The sequence below is a fragment of the Nerophis ophidion genome, linkage group LG13 (assembly GCF_033978795.1).
Source record: "Nerophis ophidion isolate RoL-2023_Sa linkage group LG13, RoL_Noph_v1.0, whole genome shotgun sequence".
Classification (NCBI taxonomy): Eukaryota; Metazoa; Chordata; class Actinopteri; order Syngnathiformes; family Syngnathidae; genus Nerophis; species Nerophis ophidion.
The window spans coordinates 27,511,221-27,534,432 of record NC_084623.1 but is presented as its reverse complement, the minus strand read 5'-3'; the positions used below and the strand labels follow the sequence as shown (position 1 = coordinate 27,534,432).

The 23,212-nt window shown below is 37.8% G+C and overlaps 1 protein-coding gene across 2 annotated transcripts in view; it reads right to left on the bottom strand.

The window, feature by feature from the left end:
* LOC133564386 (gastrula zinc finger protein XlCGF57.1-like) overlaps window positions 1-17,159 on the bottom strand; it is a 42,260-nt gene extending 25,101 nt beyond the window's left edge. The window contains exons 1-3 of one of the 2 annotated variants that reach the window (XM_061918646.1): window positions 17,023-17,159; window positions 15,627-15,711; window positions 9,662-10,053 (exon numbers count right to left, since the gene is read on the bottom strand). In XM_061918646.1, coding sequence (XP_061774630.1) covers window positions 9,662-10,052 — 391 coding nt within the window. In that variant the 5' untranslated portion in view covers window position 10,053; window positions 15,627-15,711; window positions 17,023-17,159. Of the gene's footprint in view, window positions 1-7,688; window positions 10,054-15,626; window positions 15,712-17,022 lie in introns of those variants that run through there. The other variant, XM_061918645.1, reaches the window with a different exon arrangement.
* Window positions 17,160-23,212: the final 6,053 nt, after the last annotated feature.

The following is a 23,212-nucleotide window of genomic DNA, read 5'->3' as shown; positions in this document are numbered from 1 at the left end:
GATTTTCTAGATTTGCCAGAATAATTTTTTTGTATTCTAATCATAATAAGTTTGAAGAAATATTTCGCATATATTCTTCTTCGAAAAAACAGAAGCTAAAATGAAGAATTAAATTAAAATGTATGTATTATTCTTTAGAATAAAAATATAAAAAATGACTTGAACATTGATTTCAATTGCCAGGAAAGAAGAGGACGGAATTTAAAAGGTAAAAACATATAAGGGTTTAAAAATCCTAAAATAATTTTTAAATTTGTATTTTTTCTCTAAAATTGTCTTTCTGAAAGTTATAAGAAGCAAAGTAAAAAAATAAATGAATTTATTTAAACAAGTGAAGACCAAATCTTTAAAATATTTTCTTGGATTTTCAACTTCTATTTGAGTTTTGTCTTTCTTATAATTAAAAATGTCGAGCAAAGCTAGACCAGCTTGCTAGTAAATAAATACAATTTAAAAAATAGGGGCACCTCACTGTTAAGTGCTGCTATTTGAGCTATTTTAGGAACAGGCCAACAGGCTACTCATCTGGTCCTTAGGGGCTACCTGGTGCCCGCGGGCACCGCGTTGGTGACCCCTGCTGTACAGTATTCTAAACAGGGAATATAACCTAGTTCTTGACTGTACATGCTACACGACGTGCAACACTTAAATCAACATTTTCAAAAACGAGTAAATACCACATTTATGTAGGTAAAATATTATCACAAGGTCCTCGTGCTATGGTCAATATTGCATTTGACGTCACTCCTTGTATCATTAACAATAAGGCTGGACGGGATAACCGCCTTTGCCACCACAATATAAAATACACGCAATGAATAACGCCAAATAAAGATAAATATCAGCTGCTGATAAGTATTTTCACTCACCGTCGAATCAATGTGTGTGAGTTGTATGCCAGCTCGGTGGAAATGTTCAGCACGTACGTTGTTCTACAATTTAAACACAACCAATATAGCAATTGTCAGTAGCCAAATATCATCCGGAATGCGTAAACATATATTCAATAACTAGGTTGTCTCTTACCCGGTGACTGCAATAGTTTACACCTTTCCTCGTCGATTGACATGATTAGCACAGCAACACGGAAATAGCAATAGCAAGACGTGACCACAGAATGATGTAATGACGTCACGTAGCTACCATAGATGTACTACGAAAAAAAGACACGTTACCGCGCAGACGCAGTTAATGTATGCGACGTGCCGACGTGTCGGCCATATTGGCAGGGGCAACTTTACCGTACAATACAATAGAATAGAATAGTATTGAAAGTACTTTATTGATCCCTGGGGGAAATTTAGCACTGTGGTTCACCCACAATAGACAATAAATACTATACAACATTATTCACATGTGAATAATATAAATATATTATGTATTTTACATTTAAGTGCAGTCAAGAAGGAACATATGCATTATACAGTCCGATGTATAATGCACTGGACAAGCATGAGACAGTGAGCCCCCCGCCTGCTCCCGAGAGCACTGTTCTAATTTGTTAATTGTTTCAAATGCTTTTGTTGAATCCCTAAACACTGCAGTGCACACCATTTACTATCTATTGTGTTGGTAATCTCTTCCATTATTTTAATTCATGTCTTAACTTTTCAATTGCTAATAAATGTTTACCTTAAATAAATAAAAAAATGAACTCTGAATCCACTTCCTAGTTTTGCAGAACGTGTGACACACTTCGGACCACAGTAAAAGTGTCATGCCTTCACATTTACTGTTAATTAACCATTCTGTGAGGCAGAGAAATGTACTTACTGTAAATAAGTAATATGGTAGAATTAGTTTTGAAGGCCTACTGAAACCCACTACAACCGACCACGCAGTCTGATAGTTTATATATCAATGATGAAATATTAATATTGCAACACATGCCAATACGGCCGGTTTAGTTTACTTCATTGCAATTTTAAATTTCCCACGAGGTATCCTGTTGAAAACGTCGCGGAATGACGCTTATGTTGACGCATGCTTGTGGCCTTATTGGTTGGAGCGGACATGTTCTCCCAGCACCACACACGGCTAAAAGTCCTCTCTTTTCATCGCATAGTTACACAGTATTTTGGACTCTGTGTTGCTGAATCTTTTGCATTTTTTTCAATTAATAATGGAGATGTCAAATAAGAATGTTGTTGGTGGAAAGCGGTGGATTGCAGCTGCCTTTAGCAACCGAAACACAGCCGGTGTTTCTTTGTTTGTTGTGAAGCTTTAACACAGAACGGTCAAGCGAACATGTTTCTCTACGTCAACCAGCACGTTTTTGGACGGGAAAATTGTGATATTAAGTCGGCTCTTACCAGAGACTTGAGTGGATTATGAGACCTCATCCTGCAGCTTAAAAAGGCAGCTGTGATTTTGGCTCCTCGGCTTCTCTCAGAGACACTGGCGTTCACCGCAGCTATCCGACTTTCAGGTATGACTTTATAATCTCACTAAAATACTATTAACAAAATAAGCATATAGGGGATTTTCCAGAATTATCCTAGTAAATGTGTCTAATTACATCTGAAACGCTCCAACTGCCCCCGCCTGGAGCCGTCGCCTCTTCTTTTTTTTTTCTTAGTGCTTCACTCTAACTTTTCTCATCCACAAACCTTTCATCCTCGCTCAAATTAATGGGGAAATCGTCGCTTTCTCGGTCCGAATAGCTCTTGCTGCTGGAGGCTATGATTGTAAACAATGTGAGGATGTAAGGAACCCTACAACCAGTGACGACGTCACGCGCACATCGTCTGCTACTTCCGGTAAAGGCAAGGCTTTTTTATTAGCGACCAAAAGTTGCAAACTTTATCGTCAATGTTCTCTACTAAATCATTGCAGCAAAAATATGGCAATATTGCGAAATTATCAAGTATGACATAGAATGGACCTGCTATCCCTGTTTAAATAAGAAAATCTCATTTCAGTAGGCCTTTAACTTACATTTGTGTAAATTTCACTATGACTTTCCTGCTGGTGACTTTATACAGCATCAAAAATGTAAAATGTCCTCTTCACTTTATTTTAGGTGTACATATGTTACGATGTGGAACATTTTTGTTTGGTGGGCGACATATCAAACTTACTGAGCCCCCAACAAAAAAAAACATCCGATGGGCTCTCCTTCGTAACTAACTCCCCACCCCTCTGTTCCATGTATACTGTTAAAGAGCTGTGATTGGATATATTCTGAACTTGTCCCACTCATCTACAACACACAATGAAATATGACTGGATTTTGTTGGTCAACATTTTTATCTCGTTTTTATTTGTTAACTAAAATGCCAGTTAATTTTTTATTGTCTTATTTTTGTCAGGGGAAAAAAGGTTAATGCTGACTGAGACGAAAAATAACTCAATGAAATTGACTAACACTGACATACTGCAGACATACAACATATATGTATGTACTTGCTGACATACTGCAGACATACAACATATATGTATGTACTTGTATACAATGTATACAAGTACATACAACATATTTCAATACTGAAAAAAACAAAATAAATTCTGGACCCAAAATCCATTCCTACTTTGTACTGTGTTACCACGCTGAGTTATTGTGTAGAAATATGTGGAAACCATCATAGAAGTACATTTAATTTAATAAGAGTACGGCAGAAAAGAGAAGTTAATATAATCCTTAAGGATAAATATACAGAACACAAATCATTTAATTTGAAAAAAATACTGAAATTCACAGTTACTGTATACATTCAAACTGTAAAAATCATGTACAAAACTAACAATAACAGGTTAACAGAAAATTACTTTCATTAAGAGAATAACTGTTTAATTTTAGGAATAAACAGAGTTTGTCATTTTTGTATGTACAAACAACGTGTATTTTTGCGTGCAATTAAACTATGGAATGACAGAAGTAAATTATACAATTATATTGTACAAATATGGACAAGTCGAAGTAAGATTATAAGCATTAAGTATGGGGTATTTTAAGTATAAAAACAGTACCTGATATGACTATCATACACCTAATATGTGACAGTGTTGGGATTAAATAAAATGTGTTTCTTCATACTCCTTCTTGGATATGTTGAATCGTTGAGGAATTGCTTATTGTACAAACCCCGTTTCCATTTGAGTTGGGAAATTGTGTTGGATGTAAATATAAACGGAATACAATGATTTGCAAATCCTTTTCAACCCATATTCAATTGAAAGACAAGATATTTGATGTACAAACTCATATATATATATTTTTTTCGCAAATAATAATTAACTTAGAATTTCATGACTGCAACACGTGCCAAAGTAGTTGGGAAAGGGCATGTTCACCACTGTGTTACATCACAGTGGTGATTTTAACAACACTCAATAAACGTTTGGGAACTGAGGAAACTAATTGTTGAAGCTTTGAAAGTGGAATTCTTTCCCATTCTTGTTTTATTTAGAGCTTAAGTCTTTCAACAGTCCGGGGTCTCCACTGTCATTTTATACGCTTCATAATGTGCCACACATTTTCGATGGGAGACAGCACCTGCACTGTTGTAACATGTGCTGAATGTGGCCAGGCATTGTCTTGCTGAAATAAGCAGGAGCGTCCATGAAAAAGACGGCGCTTAGAAAGCAGCATAAGTTGTTCCAAAACCTATATGTACCTTTCAGCATTAATGGTGCCTTCACAGATGTTTAAGTTACCCATGCGTTGGGCACTAATGCACCTCCATACCATCACAGATGCTGGCTTTTGAACTTTGCGTCGATAACAGTCTGGATTGTTCGCTTCCCCTTTGGTCCGGATGACCGAATGTCGAATATTTCCAAAAACAATTTGAAATGTGGACTCGTCAGACCACAGAACACTTTTCAACTATGCATCAGTCCATCTTAGATGATCTCGGGCCCAGAGAAGCCGGCGGCGTTTCTGGATGTGGTTGATAAATGGCTTTCGCTTTGCATAGTAGAGCTTTACCTTGCACTTACAGATGTAGCCACGAACTGTATTTTCTGAAATGTTCCTGAGCCAATGTGGTGATATCCTTTAGAGATTGATGTCAGTTTTTGATACAGTGCCATCTGAGGGATTGAAGGTCACGGTCATTCAATGTTGGTTTCCGGCCATGCCGCTTACGTGGAGTGATTTCTCCAGATTCTCTGAACATTTTGATGATAAAATGGACCGTAGATGTTGAAATCCCAAAATTTCTTGCAATTGCACTTTGAGAAACGTTGTTCGTAAACTGTTTGACAATTTGCTCACGCATTTGTGGACAAAGGGGTGTACCTCACCCCATCCTTTCTTGTGAAAGATTGAGCATTTTTCTGGAAGCTGTTTTTATACCCAATCATGGCACCCACTTGTTCCCAATTAGCTTGCACACCTGTGGGATGTTCCAAATAAGTGTTTGATGAACATTCCTTAACTTTATCAGTATTTATTGCCGCCTTTCCCAACTTCTTTGTCACGTGTTGCTGGCATCAAATTCTAGTTAATGATTATTTACAAAAAAAAAAAAAAAAAAAGGTTTATAAGTTTGAACATCAAATATCTTGTCTTTGTAACATATTCAACTGAATATGGGTTGACAAGGATTTGCAAATCATTGTATTCAATTTATATTTACATCTAACACAATTCCCCAACTCATATGGAAACAGGGTTTGTACATTTGGAACATTAAGGACAAAAAAAGGAGAACATGATAAGTCACTCCAGCATCTGTAGCAAGTTGACCTGCTAGATTGATCTTTTAGTGTTTTTTTCTTTTCCACTACTTGTTTTCATGTTTTTCCACACGTCCGTATTCATATCTTTTGTCCACTCATCACCAACATCTGAGCTACATCCCATTGTTACACTCAGCATACAACTCTACTCTCACAGTATTCCACTTGTTTGTATTTCTCACATTTGAACCTCTAACTCAGTGGTTCTCAAATGGGGGTACGCGTACCCCTGGGGGTACTTGAAGGTATGCCAAGGGATACGTGAGATTTTTCATGAATATTCTAAAAATATCAACATTCAAAAATCCTTTATAGATATGTTTATTGAATAATAAAAACATGAATGCAAGTTCATAAACTGAAAAGAAATGCAACATTCGGTGTTGACAGCTAGATTTTTTGTGGACATGTTCCATAAATAATGATGTTAAAGATTTCTTTTTTTTGTGAAGAAATGTTTAGAATTAAGTTCATGAATCCAGATGGATCTCTATTACAATCCCCAAAGAGGGCACTTCAAAGGCCTACTGAAACCCACTACAACCCACCACACAGTCCGATAGTTTATATATCAATGATGAAATATTAACATTGCAAGACATGCCAATACGGCTTTTTTAGTTTACTAAATTGCAATTTAAAATTTCCCGGGAGATTTTTTTTTAAGACGTCACGTAATGATGAGGTGTACGCGTGACGTCATGGGCTGTTAGGAAATATGAGCGCTGCACACACACACAGCTAAAAGTCGACTGCTTTAACGGCATAATTACACAGTATTTTGGACATCTGTGTTGCTGAATCTTTTGCAATTTGTTCAATTAATATTGGAGAAGTCAAAGTAGAAAGATGGAGTTGGGAAGCTTTAGCCTTTAGCCACACAAACACACGGTGATTCCTTGTTTAAAGTTCCTGGAGTTGAAACTTTACTATGGATCACAGCGGTCAAGCGAACATGGATCCCGACCGAATGTCAACCAGCAGGTTTGGGTGAGAAAATTGTGGTAAAAAGTCGCTTCTTACCGGAGATCAGCTGAGCTTGCCCCGTCCATAAAGCTGCCGTCGTCTTCCCTGAGACATTGCCGTCAAGACACCCGTGGACACACACCTCCGACTATCAGGTACTGTTATACTCACTTAAACACTAGCAACACAATAGAAAGATTAGGGATTTCCCAGAATTATACTAGTAAATGTGTCTAAAAACATCTGATTCGTCCCAATGCAATCGCATTTTTTTTTTCTAGTCCGTCGCTATCAATATCCTCAAACACGAATCTTTCATCCTCGCTCAAATTAATGGGGAAATTGTCGTTTTCTCGGTCCGAATAGCTGTTTTTGTTGGAGGCTCCCATTAAAAACAATGTGAATATGCGAGGAGCCATCAACATGTGACGTCATCGTCTGCGACTTCCGGTAAAGGCAGGGCTTTTCTATTAGCGACCAAAAGTTGCGAACTTTAACGTCGATGCTCTCCACTAAATCCTTTCAGCAAAAATATGGCAATATCGCGAAATGATCAAGTATGACAAATAGAATGGACCTGGTATCCCCCTTTAAATAAGAAAATCTCATTTCAGTAGGCCTTTAGGTTGATGATTACTTTTATGTGAAGAAATCTTTATTTATAATTGAATCACTTGTTTATTTTTCAACACGTTTTTGTTATTTTTATATCTTTTTTCCCAATGTAGTTCAAGAAAGACCACTACAAATGAGCAATATTTTGCACTGTTATACAATTTAATAAATCAGAAACTGATGACATAGGGCTGTATTTTACTCCTTTATCTTTTTTCAACCAAAAATGCTTTGGTACTTGAATTAAAAAAATGTTCACAGGGGGTACATCACTGAAAAAAGGTTGAGAACCACTGCTCTAACAGGACCTATTTGAATTAAAACTCAATTCTACACTATTATTGCCTCCCTCAGGTGTGGAGGTGTCATTACACTCTTCAGCTACAATGTTCGTGCTGAAATAGTTTTCAAGTCAATACAAATGAACAGAAAATAGTTGTTTAATGACACATGTCAAAATTGACAAGATTGTGTGAAACACACAACAATATCACACTGTATGAAAGTCAAAGTTAACAGTAACCACACTGCAGTGACTAGTACTACTAAGATTGCACAATATAGACAACCTACAATACACAAAAGATAGAAATTTGGTTGACAAGAGTTTTAGTACTATCGTTACATTGTATTAGTACATGTGGATGACAAAATCTGTTTGTGTGCCACAAGTTTGACAGCAACAAGCGAAGGAGCACGTCAACACCCTGTAGCATTCTTGCTACCAGCTAACGTGCCCACACAATGCAAAGCCACTTTCAAGTCAACAATCCTTGCTTCAAGGCGGCAAATTATGTTTCTTACAAGAATCATCCATTGAAAACAGTTTAACATGCCACACAACACGCCGTAGGAGAATAAGCTAACAGCTAACTGCAGGCTAGATCCCTTGAAAGTACACACAATTGGGAGGATTAATACAAATACCGACAGTAAAGATACCAATGTCGTTATGTGGTCAATATGACAGTGATGTTTACTATTATAAATAAAATATTGTTATTGTTTACAACTGCAGGACATAAGTCATTGGACAAAGGAGAACTATGGGCAAAAACCAACTAATTTAAATCAGTGGCATAAGTAGGAAATAATTTATTTTAAAAAATGTCCATATCGCCCATCCCTAACTACTACTGACAGTAACATTACCACCAAGTCTTTATTGTTTATTTTATGGAAGCTCATTGCCTGCTGCTGTTCTCACCAGCACACATGTGACCTTTAACCTGGTATTTATAAGAGAACCTACCATTACACACACTGCAACCAAACACTTTCTCACCAGTGTGTGTTCTCATGTGTCGTACAAGGTGTGTTTGTTCAGTAAATCTTTTATTACATCTTGAACATGAATAAGGTTTGTCACCAGAGTGTATTCTCGTGTGTCTCACTAGACTTCTTCTTTCACGGAAGCTTTTGTTGCAACTTGAACATGAAAAAGGTGTCTCACCTGTGTGTTTTGTCATATGTCTTAAAAGGATTCTTCCGTCACTAAAGCTTTTGTTGCAGCTTGAACATGTGTAAGGTTTTTCACCAGTGTGCGTTCTCATGTGATTCACAAGGCTTCTTCTTTCACTGAAGCTTTTTTTGCAGCTAGAACATGAAAACGGTTTCTCACCAGTGTGTTTTATCATGTGTCTTTCAAGGATTCTTCGTTCCCTAAAGCTTTTGTTGCAGTTTGGACACGAAAAAGGATTCTCACCAGAATGTATTCTCATGTGTGTCACAAGGAATCTTTGTTCACAAAAGCTTTTGTTGCAAATAAAACATGAAAAAGGTTTCTCACCAGTGTGCATTCTCATGTGCTTCGTCAATGTTCCTTTCTGAGTGAAACTTTTGGCACAAACAGAGCATATGTAAGGTTTCTCTCCTGTGTGTATTCTCATGTGTCTTCTCAAATTAGCTGCACGGGCGATACTCAGGCCACACACTGAGCAGGTAAACCGTTTTGCTTCAGCCTGCACTTTTTTGTGTGTTGTCAAATGATTTTTGGGAGAGAATATTTTCCCTGACACCGTGCACATGAAAGATTTCTCACTTGTGTGTATTTTTGTGTGTTTTGTCAAAGTTCCTTTCTGGGTAAAACATTTGCCACAAACCGGGCACATGAATGGTTTTTCACCTGTGTGTATTCGCATGTGTCTTTCCAAATGAGCTTTAAGTGCAAAACCTTTACCACACACTGAACAGGTAAACAGTTTCTCTCCAGTATGCACCCTTAAGTGTGTTGTCAAATTTCCTTTGGAAGTGAAACTTTTAAGGCAAATTGAGCATACGAAGGGTTTCTCTCCAGTGTGTATTCTCATGTGTCTTTTCAGATGATATCGGTACTGAAATGGTTTTTCACATTTAGAGCATTTAAAGTGAGTGTTGTCAGAGTGACATGTCATACCAGGTTTAGAGTCTTCATCATCAGTGTCAGAGGAGAGTGATGATGTTACATCACCATCTGATAGTGGAGCTATGAGGTTGCCTACTTGTGATCCTCCATAGTGGTCTCCAGCTTCTGTTATGTGTCGAATACAGCTGTTACTTGCAGGCTCCACCTTTCTCTTCTCCTCACTTTCACCTTTGACCTCATCATCTTCATTTTTAACAATGATATCAATCTCTGGGAACTCCTGCAACCTTCCAAGAAACTCTCCTTCTTGACTGACAATGTGTTCCTCTTCTTCCTCTTTAATGTGGGGGGGCTGCTGCTGCTCCTCCTCTTTAATGTGAGGGGGCTGTGGCTCCCACTCTTCCGCTTTAAAGTGGGAGGGTGGTCGTTCCTCTTGCTCCATCCTGAAGGAAGATATTGGTCAATGATGTCCGCAGGGCACAAAAAGACAGACATGCTTGAGAAAAGTACGGTTTCGCTTCGTCACATGAGACTTTTCCTGCACCAACATATGTTGCGGTAATGTCACAGAGGATCTAATCAGTCACCACATTGACAATCACTTTTGACCAGGTCATGTTTGTATATAAAAACTTCTTGTCAAACATTATACCTGCTAAAACTAAGGTAAAAAAAAAAAAAAAATGAAAGGAGATTTTCAAAACCTTGTCCGCACCTTCTTAATTATGCGTTTTACTGATCATGTTAAACTCTTAATTCTTATTTTTTTCAGTCATTTTTCATTTGATATTTTCAATTGTATTTATTGCTATTACTACTACTATTATTATAAACACAAAGCGCATGTTACGTAATGGTGTAGTGAGGTCTTTATATACTAAAGGGCGAAAAAGGACGGGACATAATGTGTTAATAAACACATTGCAATGTTAGCGCCTTCTTGTCATCTGCGTAAAGGTCGCAAACAGCCTCTTTTAAACATGCATTAGTACAATTGTTTAAACATTGTGAGCATGGTGGAGGCAGCATGAGGTCGTGGGTATGTTTTTATCGGCAGGAACTGGGAGACGGGTCAGGTAAGAGGGAAAGATGAAAGAAGCAATGTACAGAAACATCCTGGATGAAAAGCTCAAGTTGAGGAATGCTCATCAAACACTTATTTGGAACATCCCACAGGTGTAGAGGCTAATTGGGAACAGGTGGGTCCCATGATTGGGTATAAAAGCAGCTTCCATGAAATGCTAAGTAATTCACAAACAAGGATGGGGCGAGGGTCACCAATTTATAAGCAAATTGTCAAACAGTTTTAGAACAACAGTTCTCAACGAGCTATTGCAAGGAATTTAGGGATTTTACCATCTACAGTCCGTAAAATCATTAAAAGGTTCAGAGAATCTGGAGAAATCACTCCATGTAAGCGGCGTGGCCGGAAACCAACATTGAATGACCGTGACTTTCGTTCCCTCAGACGGGATTTCCTCAGTTCCCAAACGTTTGAGTGTTGTTAAAAGAACATGTGATGTAACACAGTGGTGAACGTGCCCTTTTCCAACAACTTTGGCACTTGTTGCAGCCATAAAATTCTAAGTTAATCCTTTTTGCAAAAAAAAAATAAAGTTTGAGTTTGAACATCAAATATCTTGTCTTTGTAGTGCATTTAATTGAATATGTTTTGAAAAGGATTTGCAAATCATTGTATTCCGTTTATATTTACATCTAACACAATTTCCCAACTCATATGGAAACAGGGTTTGTATTTCATATCCTGTGTGATATACTAGAATATTTACATTTAAAAGATTTCACACAAAACCATCCATCCATTTTCTCCCAGAATTGCTGGAGTGGGTAGTCTTTTCAAATGTGCAGCACTAATTAATTTCCCTGAGACAGTTTTGGCCAGGAGCATCGATCTTCTTCTTTAATTTCTTCCTGACAAAATCACTTTTTGTTTCCACCTGCCTTGATATGTCAGAAACAACGCAATTAACAATCACTGGGCAGTTTGCTTCACACAAGAGAAAGAAGAACCTCATACTGACTTGTGATTGGCCAGAATGTGCCGAGCTCAAGCACAAGGCTATTTTCAAAAATAGTTTGCATATGTTTAAGGGGGCGTGGTCTGGGCATGAACCGGCATGCCAAGGCTCGCACACATCTGCGGAGGTCGCCAAGTAGATTGCGATGTAACAAAGAAATTTGCTGTGATTTGTGCGCACGAACACTTTTTACTGGCGTACACCATTTTCGGAATATGATCGTACGTCGAATTTAGTTGAAAAGCTAAGCAGCCGTTTTTACGTGAGTCCCCAGGAGTTAATGTTAATTAAATGCAAAACTCCCCACATTTATTGGTGTAATACAGCTTTGGACACTTTTGAGAAGTTTTTTGGTCAAATAATAATTGTGTAAATGTATCAATAAGTGCTTGAAGTACATTTTGCTTGTGTAACTTTTTGAAACTTTTATTTCGTTAGCACAGTCAGACCGGATGTGGCGCACTGCGCTATTATTGTGAAAATGGGAAAGTGGGCTGTGCTGTTCTCCGCTTGAGGAGTACAGAGGTGACTGGAAGCTTTAAAAAAAAAAAAGAGGGGGCCTCTCAAGTTGCGACCACTGTTTGTAGATTAATGTAACATTGGTGATGTCATTAAAACACGAGCAGATGAGATGTGTTGTGGGTGTTTTAGCTTTATAGTTTGGTTGCTGTTTCAAGTGGCCGTCTCGATATTGTTGAGTTGACGACGGCCGGCATTTTGAGTGTATGAGTTATAAATTAGCGCTACCGGAGACATTTTCTCAAACAAATGTCTCTTCTCTCCACAATGACAACATTTCCTTTGCATTTGTCAATTTCCCTGATATTTTTCTTTTCCCAGAGAATTATGTTTTAATGGACAATTATGTGACTCTGTCCACGGTTACGTGACTCCGGAAATCATATGCCTTACTTCTTCTATTGAGTTTAGTGATTATTGATTAGTCATACTAGTGCTGTGTCAAATAAAGAGAAGCAACCATGATGACATCCCAAACTGCGAGTAAATGTGCTCTTTTTCCCTCATTTGCTCCTCATCTGTTTCACTGTCAACATCTCCAGGGTTTGCATGCAGGTCGAGCGGCCCGGTATTATTTATTTTTGTGATTGTTATATTTTCATTGAAAAAACTTCACTTCACAAAATCTGTTTAATTGTTCAGCCCTAGGCAGGACCCACTAATATTACAAGTTGAAGGCCTACTATGATGATTCTGGACAATACATCCAACCTCAAGCCTGTCAACAGCTGACTTTAGCAACGTGTACCCCGACAGTTGCATCTTACAACACCCATGCTCTCAGCAGTAACACCACCTCAGAACCCATTATAAACTCCACCTCTATAGGGTAGTATATCAATAGCTTGTCACAACGCTCAACTTATAATAGGCTTAGGCAATGAGGCCTAAAAATGAAATCTCAGATTTTATTTTAGTTTTTAATTTAAAACAAATTTGATTTACATTTTTTTGAATTAGTTTTTAAAGAAATCAATGAATACAAATGACAGTGATATTTCAAAAGCCTGTTTTTATTCTATTTGATCAAATCTAGTAGTTTGAAATTACACCGCACGCTAAGGCTGGGAATCTAACCTTTCGATTAAATTCAATTCTGTTGATGGTGTTAGCCCCTTGCTTCCTAATATTCATAACCTCCTTGATCCATCTCTTGTATTTATTTGTTTCTGATGAAATGACTTCTCCTTGTGTTCCGGGAGTCAGTCGCGTCTTTTGTGGTTTAAAGTTGTGCTGCAGCTTTATTCTGTGTTGCGTCGTTTGTCTTTTCTGCGGCTTTTGCAATCATGCTGTAGCTGAACATTTTTGTTGCAGATCCTGATAAGGAGATAAGGAGAGACACAGTCTGAGTTACACTCTGACACTTTCTTAGATACAATAACAAACTCAAGGAGTCAAAACACGTAAACAAGAGCTGCTGTTTGCCACAACTCACACTCAGACACTAATCAGTATTCTCACGACATAATTAATGTTCAATCAGCGTTGTGCCTCTTCCCCTTACCCAGCTGGAAGTGCAGCCCAGAAGAATAAAATAAATAAATATGATTTACACTACCATAGAAGTTGAAAAACATTTAAAAGGAGCAGGAAATTTTACTTTCACTATCTGCTGCAGCTCACCAATAATTCTGCCCTGAATGCAGACTTGCAGGCACTCAGAGAACATCTGTATTGGTCCCGACTGGGAGAATCAACACACCAACTAATTTAATCAGAAACTGCATTTTTACATCAAAATATTTTTAATCAGACTTGTTGTTTATGTCACTGTATGAACATTTCTTATCACGATTATTGTGACCAAAATTATCACGGTTAATATAACGGCAGTATTTCTAAATGTGCTCAAAATTAAAAAAAAAATATTTATACTGAAATCTCTTAACCAAGTTTCATTTAAAAAAACACAACACATCGAAAATGCTTTTCTTTGTAGAAGAAATATTACTGTAGATAAAAACAGTAGAAATTTAATGTGCACATGAAAACAACAAAAACATTATAAACAAAGTAATATGGCAGAAAAAAATAAATAACTAAAATAAATGTAAAAAATTGTGCAAGATAGCAGTTTATGGACGAGAGATAAAAAAAAACAAGAATTTTGAAAGATGGCACATTAGGGCCATAAAACATAACTGGACTTTTTATTCACATAGATACAAATAGCGTTCATGTATGAGATCTAGGGCTGCAAGTTATGGCTGAAGTAATACTCAAGATTAATTTCTCCAAAATTTAAATCATGATTACTGTTAGGTTAAGCAGTGTTGGGGTGTGAATGTAATACCATCTTGTAATTTGTATTGTCTAATAAAAAGGCTATAGATAAACGTTATCCATATACAGTATCTAGAGACATGTATTTGGTTTTTTTTTGTTCTTAAATAATATCGTGTGAACTTGTAGTTATTGCATATGTCTATTTTTACATTTTGATAGAGAGAGGTATTTTTTCATTCAAGTTATGTACATGTGTACATGTAGATGCTGTATCGGGACGGATCCATTAAGCGTTTGAGAAGAAATGTCGTATAGGAATTCATTACCGGTATACACAATAAAACATTAACAAAAACGCTATGTCACATGAATGTTTTTTAAAGTAATAACTTTTGTGACATTAAAAAAAACAAAAGTAATGTAAGAAAAAAAAAAGGTCTATTTGATATCAATATAAAAAAATCAACGCCGTTTGGTTAATGAAGATGAAATCTTAATAAACAAGCTTTGTTCTCTCCAACTTCTGTAAACTACTAATTACAGAATACAAATAAAACAAATAATAATTTACCATTCTTAAGTGTTGTTTAGTAAATATTAACTTGAGAAAATAGTCTTAGAATATTTACTACACCAAATGTACTTTGTTTAAAGCAGAATGTTTGTGATGCCACCAAAAAAACAAAATAACCTGAAAAAAAGTTGTTCTCTTTACCCCCACAAAATGTACCAGAAAATAAGAGAAACTGTTGCCTTAAAATTGGTACCGACCGTAGTGTGGGTCTCTTGTACTTTTGCAGCTATCATGACCACAATTATAAATATGAACAAAATGGCAGTTGTCAGTTGATTGCATATATTACCAATCAATCATGGTGGAAACGTCTGTTACAAGATACTGCAGTACAAAACAGTAGGAATGGGGTACTCTGTATAATCCTGCATGGGACAATCCACGGTAATAATAATAAAATAATAAAATAGTGATATTAACTGAGATTGGATGATATGAAAAAAAAAATATATATATATAAGGGTTTCCCATAAGTGTAACTGAATGTGGCGCACCGCCACGCCAAATTTATAGCCGCCACATCTTGAAAATAAGGGTTTGCTATGTGAAAACAAATTAAAATATAACATAAAGAACAATTTACACAAAGTCCGACTGTGTTTTTAACTGTTATTGCCAATCTTTTGCTTATAACCGGCACAATTCCAACAGGTTTTACCTTTCACTTTCGTCTCTGTGCTTCTCCTGACACACTCACTTCTTCATGCTCTGCCAATCGGCTTTCAAGTACGGACCATGGACCACTGGAAAAATTAACATCAAATCAAAACCACACAAAAATAAAATATTACCACCAGCAGATTGTTACAGTATGAATGAATTATGTGTACCCTATTGACTATTAATGCGTCTAAAACTTGGCCACCGGAAAAAAACATTGATCACCGAAAACAGCACTGCCGAAACTGAAGGTAAACAGGACGCACGTGATTGTCTGGAGCAACGTCAGCATGTCAGTAATTTTCATATAACCCAGATATACCTACGGACAGCAATCTGGGAAATGTGAAAATATTGGGACGACAGTAGCAGGTTTATGGGAGCGAAAGTCCAACTGCAGCAGTAGCGCGAAACAAGTGTGACGTCATGCTCGCTGCAGCTCCCTTTTCGTCGGATACATCAAGGGACAGAAGTAGAGTCTCTTAACACGAGTGCATTCTATAATATCACCAGAAAAAGATGCTAAATTTGTTGCTGGTCTATTTTATTTTTTTTTTGTTAAATCATTGAATGTCTCGAGACACTTAAAAAATCCTCAACAAAGTAGGATAGGAAAAATGTGTATTTATCGCACATTGGGGAAATTACATTGTGACAGTGTAGGGTTTTACAAACTAACATTGCATAGGAAGGAGCACATATTAAAAAAAAGGCAAAACGACATAAAAGTATTATAATAATAATTAATAACATATTTAGGGCTATATAAGTAAACATTGATTGATTGATTGATATTTGTTTTTAATATATGTATACATTTTTGAGCGTTTTAAAAGAAAATCATATCATAGCAAAGTATGCAAGTCATAAAATGACGTCAAGGTGACCACACCCCTTATTTACCACACTTTAATTCATCCCACAGTGGGAAAATAACATTATGCGCTGAGTACCACAACATGTAAGAATTTAGTGGTAAGTCCATGAACAAATAAGATTTATTCACAGAAAACATAACATAATTAAATCAGGCTCAGGAGTGTGGGGTGATGGACAGTGTTGTCAATTGCTCCCCTGGCTAGTAGTAGGATGAAGGGGTAGGAGGAAATAATATGCTTCAGCCAAAATATTTAACCATTTAAACCACATTGTGAATTACACCCATCGTTAATAACACAACCTAGACGTAAATGTCAGCTACTAAACAGCGTTTACACTCACCGTTGGGTCAATGTAAGTGTGTTTTATGGCGTTTCATTTCAAACACTAACGGAAATGTTTGGCACCGACGCCCTTCTACAGTGTTTAAACACAACACATTTAGCAATTATCGACAGCTAAAAGATTATTCAGAATGTGTAAACATATTTTCAATTAGTATGTTTGTCTCTTACCGAGTGATTGGAACAGATTACACCTTCACTCTTCTGTCGGTGTGGAAGTCAGTTAGCGCAGCAACACGGAAGTAACGATACCAGGAAGTAATGTCCAAACGTCACGTGGGCACTGTCACTTTGCTCAGAGTGTTTGCTGATTGGCTAACGGGGCAACCCGTCGAATCAGATTGGCTCATTGGGATACTTGCCACATGAGGCTTTCACTGCAGCTCGTAAAACCCAACACTAACTCGATGCAAGGAATCTTTTTTTCCTCTTGTCTTCGTTTTAGTGACATATACCAGGGGTTCTCAACCTTTTTCCTGTGAACATTTTTTTCATTCAAGTCCCTCCTAATCAGAGCAAAGCATTTTTGGTTGAAAAAAAGAGACAAAGAAGTAAAATACAGCACTATGTCATCAGTTTCTGATTTATTAAATTGTATAACCTCGTCACGTCCGTTGTGTCTGAGCAAGACACTTCACCCTTGCTCCTGATGGGTGCTGGTTAGCGCCTTGCATGGCAGCTCCCTCCATCAGTGTGTGAATGTGTGTGTGAATGGGTAAATGTGGAAGTAGTGTCAAAGCGCTTTGAGTACCTTGGCGGTAGAAAAGCGCTATACAAGTACAACCCATTTATCATTTATCATTTATAACAGTGCGAAATATTGCTCATTTGTAGTGGTCTTTCTTGAACTATTTGAGAAAAAAGATATAGAAATAACAAAAAAACTTTTACAAAAATAAACAATAATTTAATTATAAATAAAGATTTCTACACATCAACTTAAAGTGCCCTCTTTGGGGATTGTAATACAGATCCATCTGGATTCATGAACTTAATTCTAAACATTTCTTCACAAAAAAAGAAACCTTAACATCACTATTTACGGAACATGTTCACAAAAAATCTAGCTGTCAACACTGAATATTGCATTGTTGCATTTTTTTCACAGTTTATGAACTTACATTCATATTTTGTTGAAGTGTTATTCAATAAATATATTTGTAAAGGATTTTTGAATTGTTGCTATTTCCCGAATATTTTTTAAAAATCTCACGTACCCCTTGGCATACCTTCAGTACCCCCAGGGGTACACGTACCCCCATTTGAGAACCACTGACATATACAATCATGGTATAGTCGTCCTCTAGCGACTTGCTTAAGAGATCAGTCACATTCAGAGGGAGAAGAAGAAGAAGAAGAAGAACGAACGTAATAGCTAAAGAGCAAGCATGCAGAAAAAATGGCACATTAGTATACACATTTTAGCCTCAGACACTTGTACATTTTCACAAATCAAACATTTATTGAAACCGTTTTTCTTGTTTCCCTTTCAACTGGTGCTAGAATCCTTTCAATTCTGAATATATTAACTATCTTTATCATAGCTTGTTTTTCATTTTCACCTTGGATGAAGCATTTCTGTTTTTGTTTCCACCAACTAGTTTGTTAACTTTAAGAAAATACATCCGCTTGTACAACCTTCAAAATAACAGTTATATGGTAGATCTCGAAAACAGTAATACTTTCACAAAACCATTTGAAACATTTGTCCCTTACAATGTACAAACCCCGTTTCCATATGAGTTGGGAAACTGTGTTAGATGTAAATATAAACGGAATACAATGATTTGCAAATCATTTTCAACCCATATTCAGTTGAATGTGCTACAAAGACAACACATTTGACGTTCAAACTGATAAATATATATTTTTTTTTTTGCAAATAATCATTAAAGGCCTACTGAAATGAGATGTTCTTATTTAAACGGGGATAGGAGGTACATTCTATGTGTCATACTTGATCATTTTGCGGTATTGCCATATTTTTGATGAAATGATTTAGTAGAGAACATCGCCGATAAAGTTCGCAACTTTTGGTCGCTAATAAAAAACCCTTGCCTGTACCGGAAGTAGCAGGCGATGTGCGCATGACGTCACGGGTTGTGAAGCTCCTCACATCCGAACATTGTTTACAATCATGGCCACCAGCATCGAGAGAGATTCGGACCGAGAAAGCGACAATTTCCCCATTAATTTGAGCGAGGATGAAAGATTTGTGGATGAGGAAAGTGAGAGTGAAGGACTAGACAAAAAAAATAAAAATAAAAATAAAGACTGCACGGCAGAGCGATTCAGATGTTATTAGACACATTTACTTGGATAATTCTGGAAACTCCCTTATCTGCTTATTGTGTTACTAAGGCTTTAGTGAGATTATATGGTCGTACCTGTACAACCCGAAGGTTGGAGGTGGTGTGGCCACGAGTGTGGTGATCGCCAGTGTCTCCGAGGGAAGCCACGTTTCTCGACGAGGCGAAGGCAGCCAATGCTTCCTCCACGTTGAAAGCATCTGACGGTCGGGGGTGGCCGGTGGGAGGAGGCAAGAGACTCCGCAGCTGCCTCTGACAGATGCAAGAGGAACGACGCAAGCTCTCTGCTCATGTCTACGATAAGAGCAGACTTATTACCACCATTTTCTCACCGAATCCTGACGGTTGACATGTGGTAGGGAACCATGTCCGCTTGACTGCTCTGTTCCATAGTACAGCTTCACCGTCATCTTTCGGGAATGTAAACAAGGAAACACCGGCCGTGTTTGTGTTGCTTCTTTGACGTCTCCATTATTAATTGAACAAATTGCAAAAGATTCAGCAACACAGATGTCCATTATACTGTGGAATTATGCGATGAAAAGAGACGACTTATAGCTGTGAACGGTGCTGGACCAAAATGTCCTCTACAATGCGTGACGTCACGCGCACGCGTCATCATACCGCGACGTTTTAGCATGAAAGTTCCGCGCGAAATTTAAAATTGCAATTTAGTAACTAAACCTGTGGTATTGGCATTTGTTGCAATGTTAAGATTTCATCATTGATATATGAACTATCAGACTGCGTGGTCGGTAGTAGTGGGTTTCAGTAAGCTTTCAACTTTAGAATTTGATGCCAGCAACACGTGACAAAGAAGATGGGAAAGGTGGCAATAAATACTGATAAAATTGAGGAATGCTCATCAAACACTTATTTGGAACATCCCACAGGTGTGCAGGCTAATTGGGAATAAGTGGGTGCCATGATTGGGTATAAAAACAGCCTCCAAAAAATGCTCAGTCTTTCACAAGAAAGGATGGGGCGAGGTACAACCCTTTGTCCACAACTGCGTGAGCAAATAGTCAAACAGTTTGAGAACAACGTTTCTCAAAGTGCAATTGCAAGAAATGTAGGGATTTCAACATCTACGGTCCATAATATCATCAACATTTTCAAAGAATCTGGAGAAATCACACCAATCACACAAACATTGAATGACCGTGACCTTCGATCCCTCAGACGGCACTGTATCAAAAACTGACATCAATCTCTGAAGGATATCACCACATGGGCTCAGGAACACTTCAGAAAACCACCGTCACAAAATACAGTTCGTCGCCACATCTGTAAGTGCAAGTTAACGCTCTACTATGCAAAGCAAAAGCCATTTATCAACATCCAAAAACGCTACCGGCTTCTCTGGGCCCGAGATCATCTGAGATAGACTGATGCAAAGTGGAAAAGTGTTTTGTGGTCTGACGAGTCTACATTTCAAATTGTTTTTGGAAATATTCGACATTGTGTCATCCGGACCAGAAGAGAAGCGAACCATCTAGACTGTTATCGACGCAAAGTTCAAAAGCCAGAATCTGTGATGGTATGGGGGTGCATTAGTGCCCAAGGCATGGGTAACTTACACATCTGTGAAGGCACCATTAATGCTGGAAGGTACATAAAGGTTTTGGAACAGCATATGCTGCCATCAAAGCGTCTTCTTTTTCATGGACGCCCCTGCTTATTTCAGCAAGACAATGCCAAGCACATGTTACAACAGCGTAGCTTCGTAAAAAAAGAGTCCAGGTACTTTCCTGGCCCGCCTGCAGTCCAGACCTGTCTCCCATCGAAAATGTGTGAGACCTCGGACTGTTGAACGACTGAAGATCTACATAAAACAAGAATGGGAAATAATTCCACTTTCAAAGCTTCAACAATTAGTTTCCTCAGTTTCCAAATGTTTATTGAGTGTTGTTAAAAGAAAAGGTGATGTAACACAGTGGTGAACATCGCAGCCATGAAATTCAAATTTAATTATTATTTGCAAAAAAAAAGAAATTACGTTTATGAGTTTGAAGATCAAATATCTTGTCTTTGTAGTGCATTCAATTGAATATGGGTTGAAAAGGATTTGCAAATCATTGTATTCCGTTTATATTTACATCCAACACAATTTCCCAACTCATATGCAAATGGGGTTTGTCTAATATTTAGAGATATAGTACAAGTCCATCCATCCATTTTCTACCGCTTGTCCCTTTTTGGAGTCGCGTGGGGTACTGGAGCCTATCTCAGCTGCATTTAGGCGGACGGCGGGGTACACCCTGGACAAGTCGCGACCTCATCCTAAGCTAACACAGATTGACAGACAACATTCACTCACTAGGGCCAATTTATTGTTACCAATCAACCTTTGGCCTGAGTAGTCCTGAGTTCAATCCCGGGCTCAGGATCTTTCTGTCTGGAGTTTACATGTTCTTCCCGTGACTGCGTGGGTTCCCCCCGGGTACTTCGGCTGCCTTCCACCTCCAAAGACATGCACCTGGAGATAGCACAGTATTTTAAGATAACTCAATGATCATACGGTTTTGTTAAAAAAAAGTCTTAATTAAATTCTGCATTTATACATCGAGGAGGTGACACTGGCTAATGATATATTTAGAGGTTTGTATGAGGATTAATTCAGTATAAATTTGTAATGGTATATTTTATTATCATCTTGTATTGTGTTTGTGAAATAAGATTACATGAGAAACTGTCATGACATAACTCTGTAATGACGGTGATGGTGGTGGTATAAATTAATTTCAAACATGCATACATTTACAATATGACCCACCACATATTTCCAGTTCTTCATTACATATCCGAAAAGGAGTACGAAGAAGCAAGGCGTATTCGATCCTACCCCATTTCGATTTTATACCAATTAATATCACATTTGTTCACTTCCTGTTCTCAGTTTGTACATAAAATAAATTAAATGAAAGTTAAAGTACCCATGATTGTCACACACACACTGGGTCCATAAATAATAAATAATTCAGTTCTAGGTAAATTGTTAAATAAGTTGTATTTCACATTATGCAATGAATAATATTATCAGATTTTTCAATGACAGTTATCCATCCATCCATCCATTTTCTACCGCTTATTCCCTTTGGGGTCACGGGGGGAGCTGGCGCCTATCTCAGCTACAATCGGGCGGAAGGCGGGGTACACCGTGGACAAGTCGCCACCTCATCGCAGGGCCAACACAGATAGACAGACAACATTCACACTCACATTCCCACACTAGGGCCAATTTAGTGTTGCCAATCAACCTATCCCCAGGTGCATGTCTTTGGAAGTGGGAGGAAGCCGGAGTACCCGGAAGGAACCCATGCATTCACGGGGAGGACATGCAAACTCCACACAGAAAGATCCCGAGCCTGGGATTGAACCCAGGACTGCAGGACCTTCGTATTGTGTGGCAGACGCACTAACCCCTCTTCCACCGTGAAGCCCAATGACATTTAATTTAATTTAATTTTACCGTCTGTCATAGTGTTTTTTCTAACTTTTCTGAGCCAATTGGCCTAAAGGCACATTTTTTTTCATTGAAAAAATCCAGTGGCACACAACTAGCAAGAATCATTAAAAAATGAAACACAGTAGTATTGACAATAAAAAGTTGTATTCGCAACTGTTGTATATTTTTCAAACCATAACCAACCATGCATCACTATAACTCTTGTCTCAAAGGAGGTGTACTGTCACGACCTGTCACATCACGCAGTGACTTATTTTGAGTTTTTTGGTGTTTTCCTGTGTGTAGTGTTTTAGTTCATGTCTTGCGCTCCTATTTTGGTGGCTTTTCCTCTTTTGTTGGTATTTTCCTGTAGCAGTTTCATGTGTTCCTTGAATGCTATTCCCCGCACCTGCTTTGTTTTCATAATCAAAAATATGTAAGTTGTGCGGATGCTATCTTTCTTTGTGGGGACATTGTTGATTGTCATGTCATGTACGGATGTACGTTGTTGACACCGTCTGCTCCACACGCTGTAAGTCTTTCCTGTCGTCCCGCATTCTGTTTTTGTTTACTTTGCAGCCAGTTCAGTTTTAGTTTCGTTTTG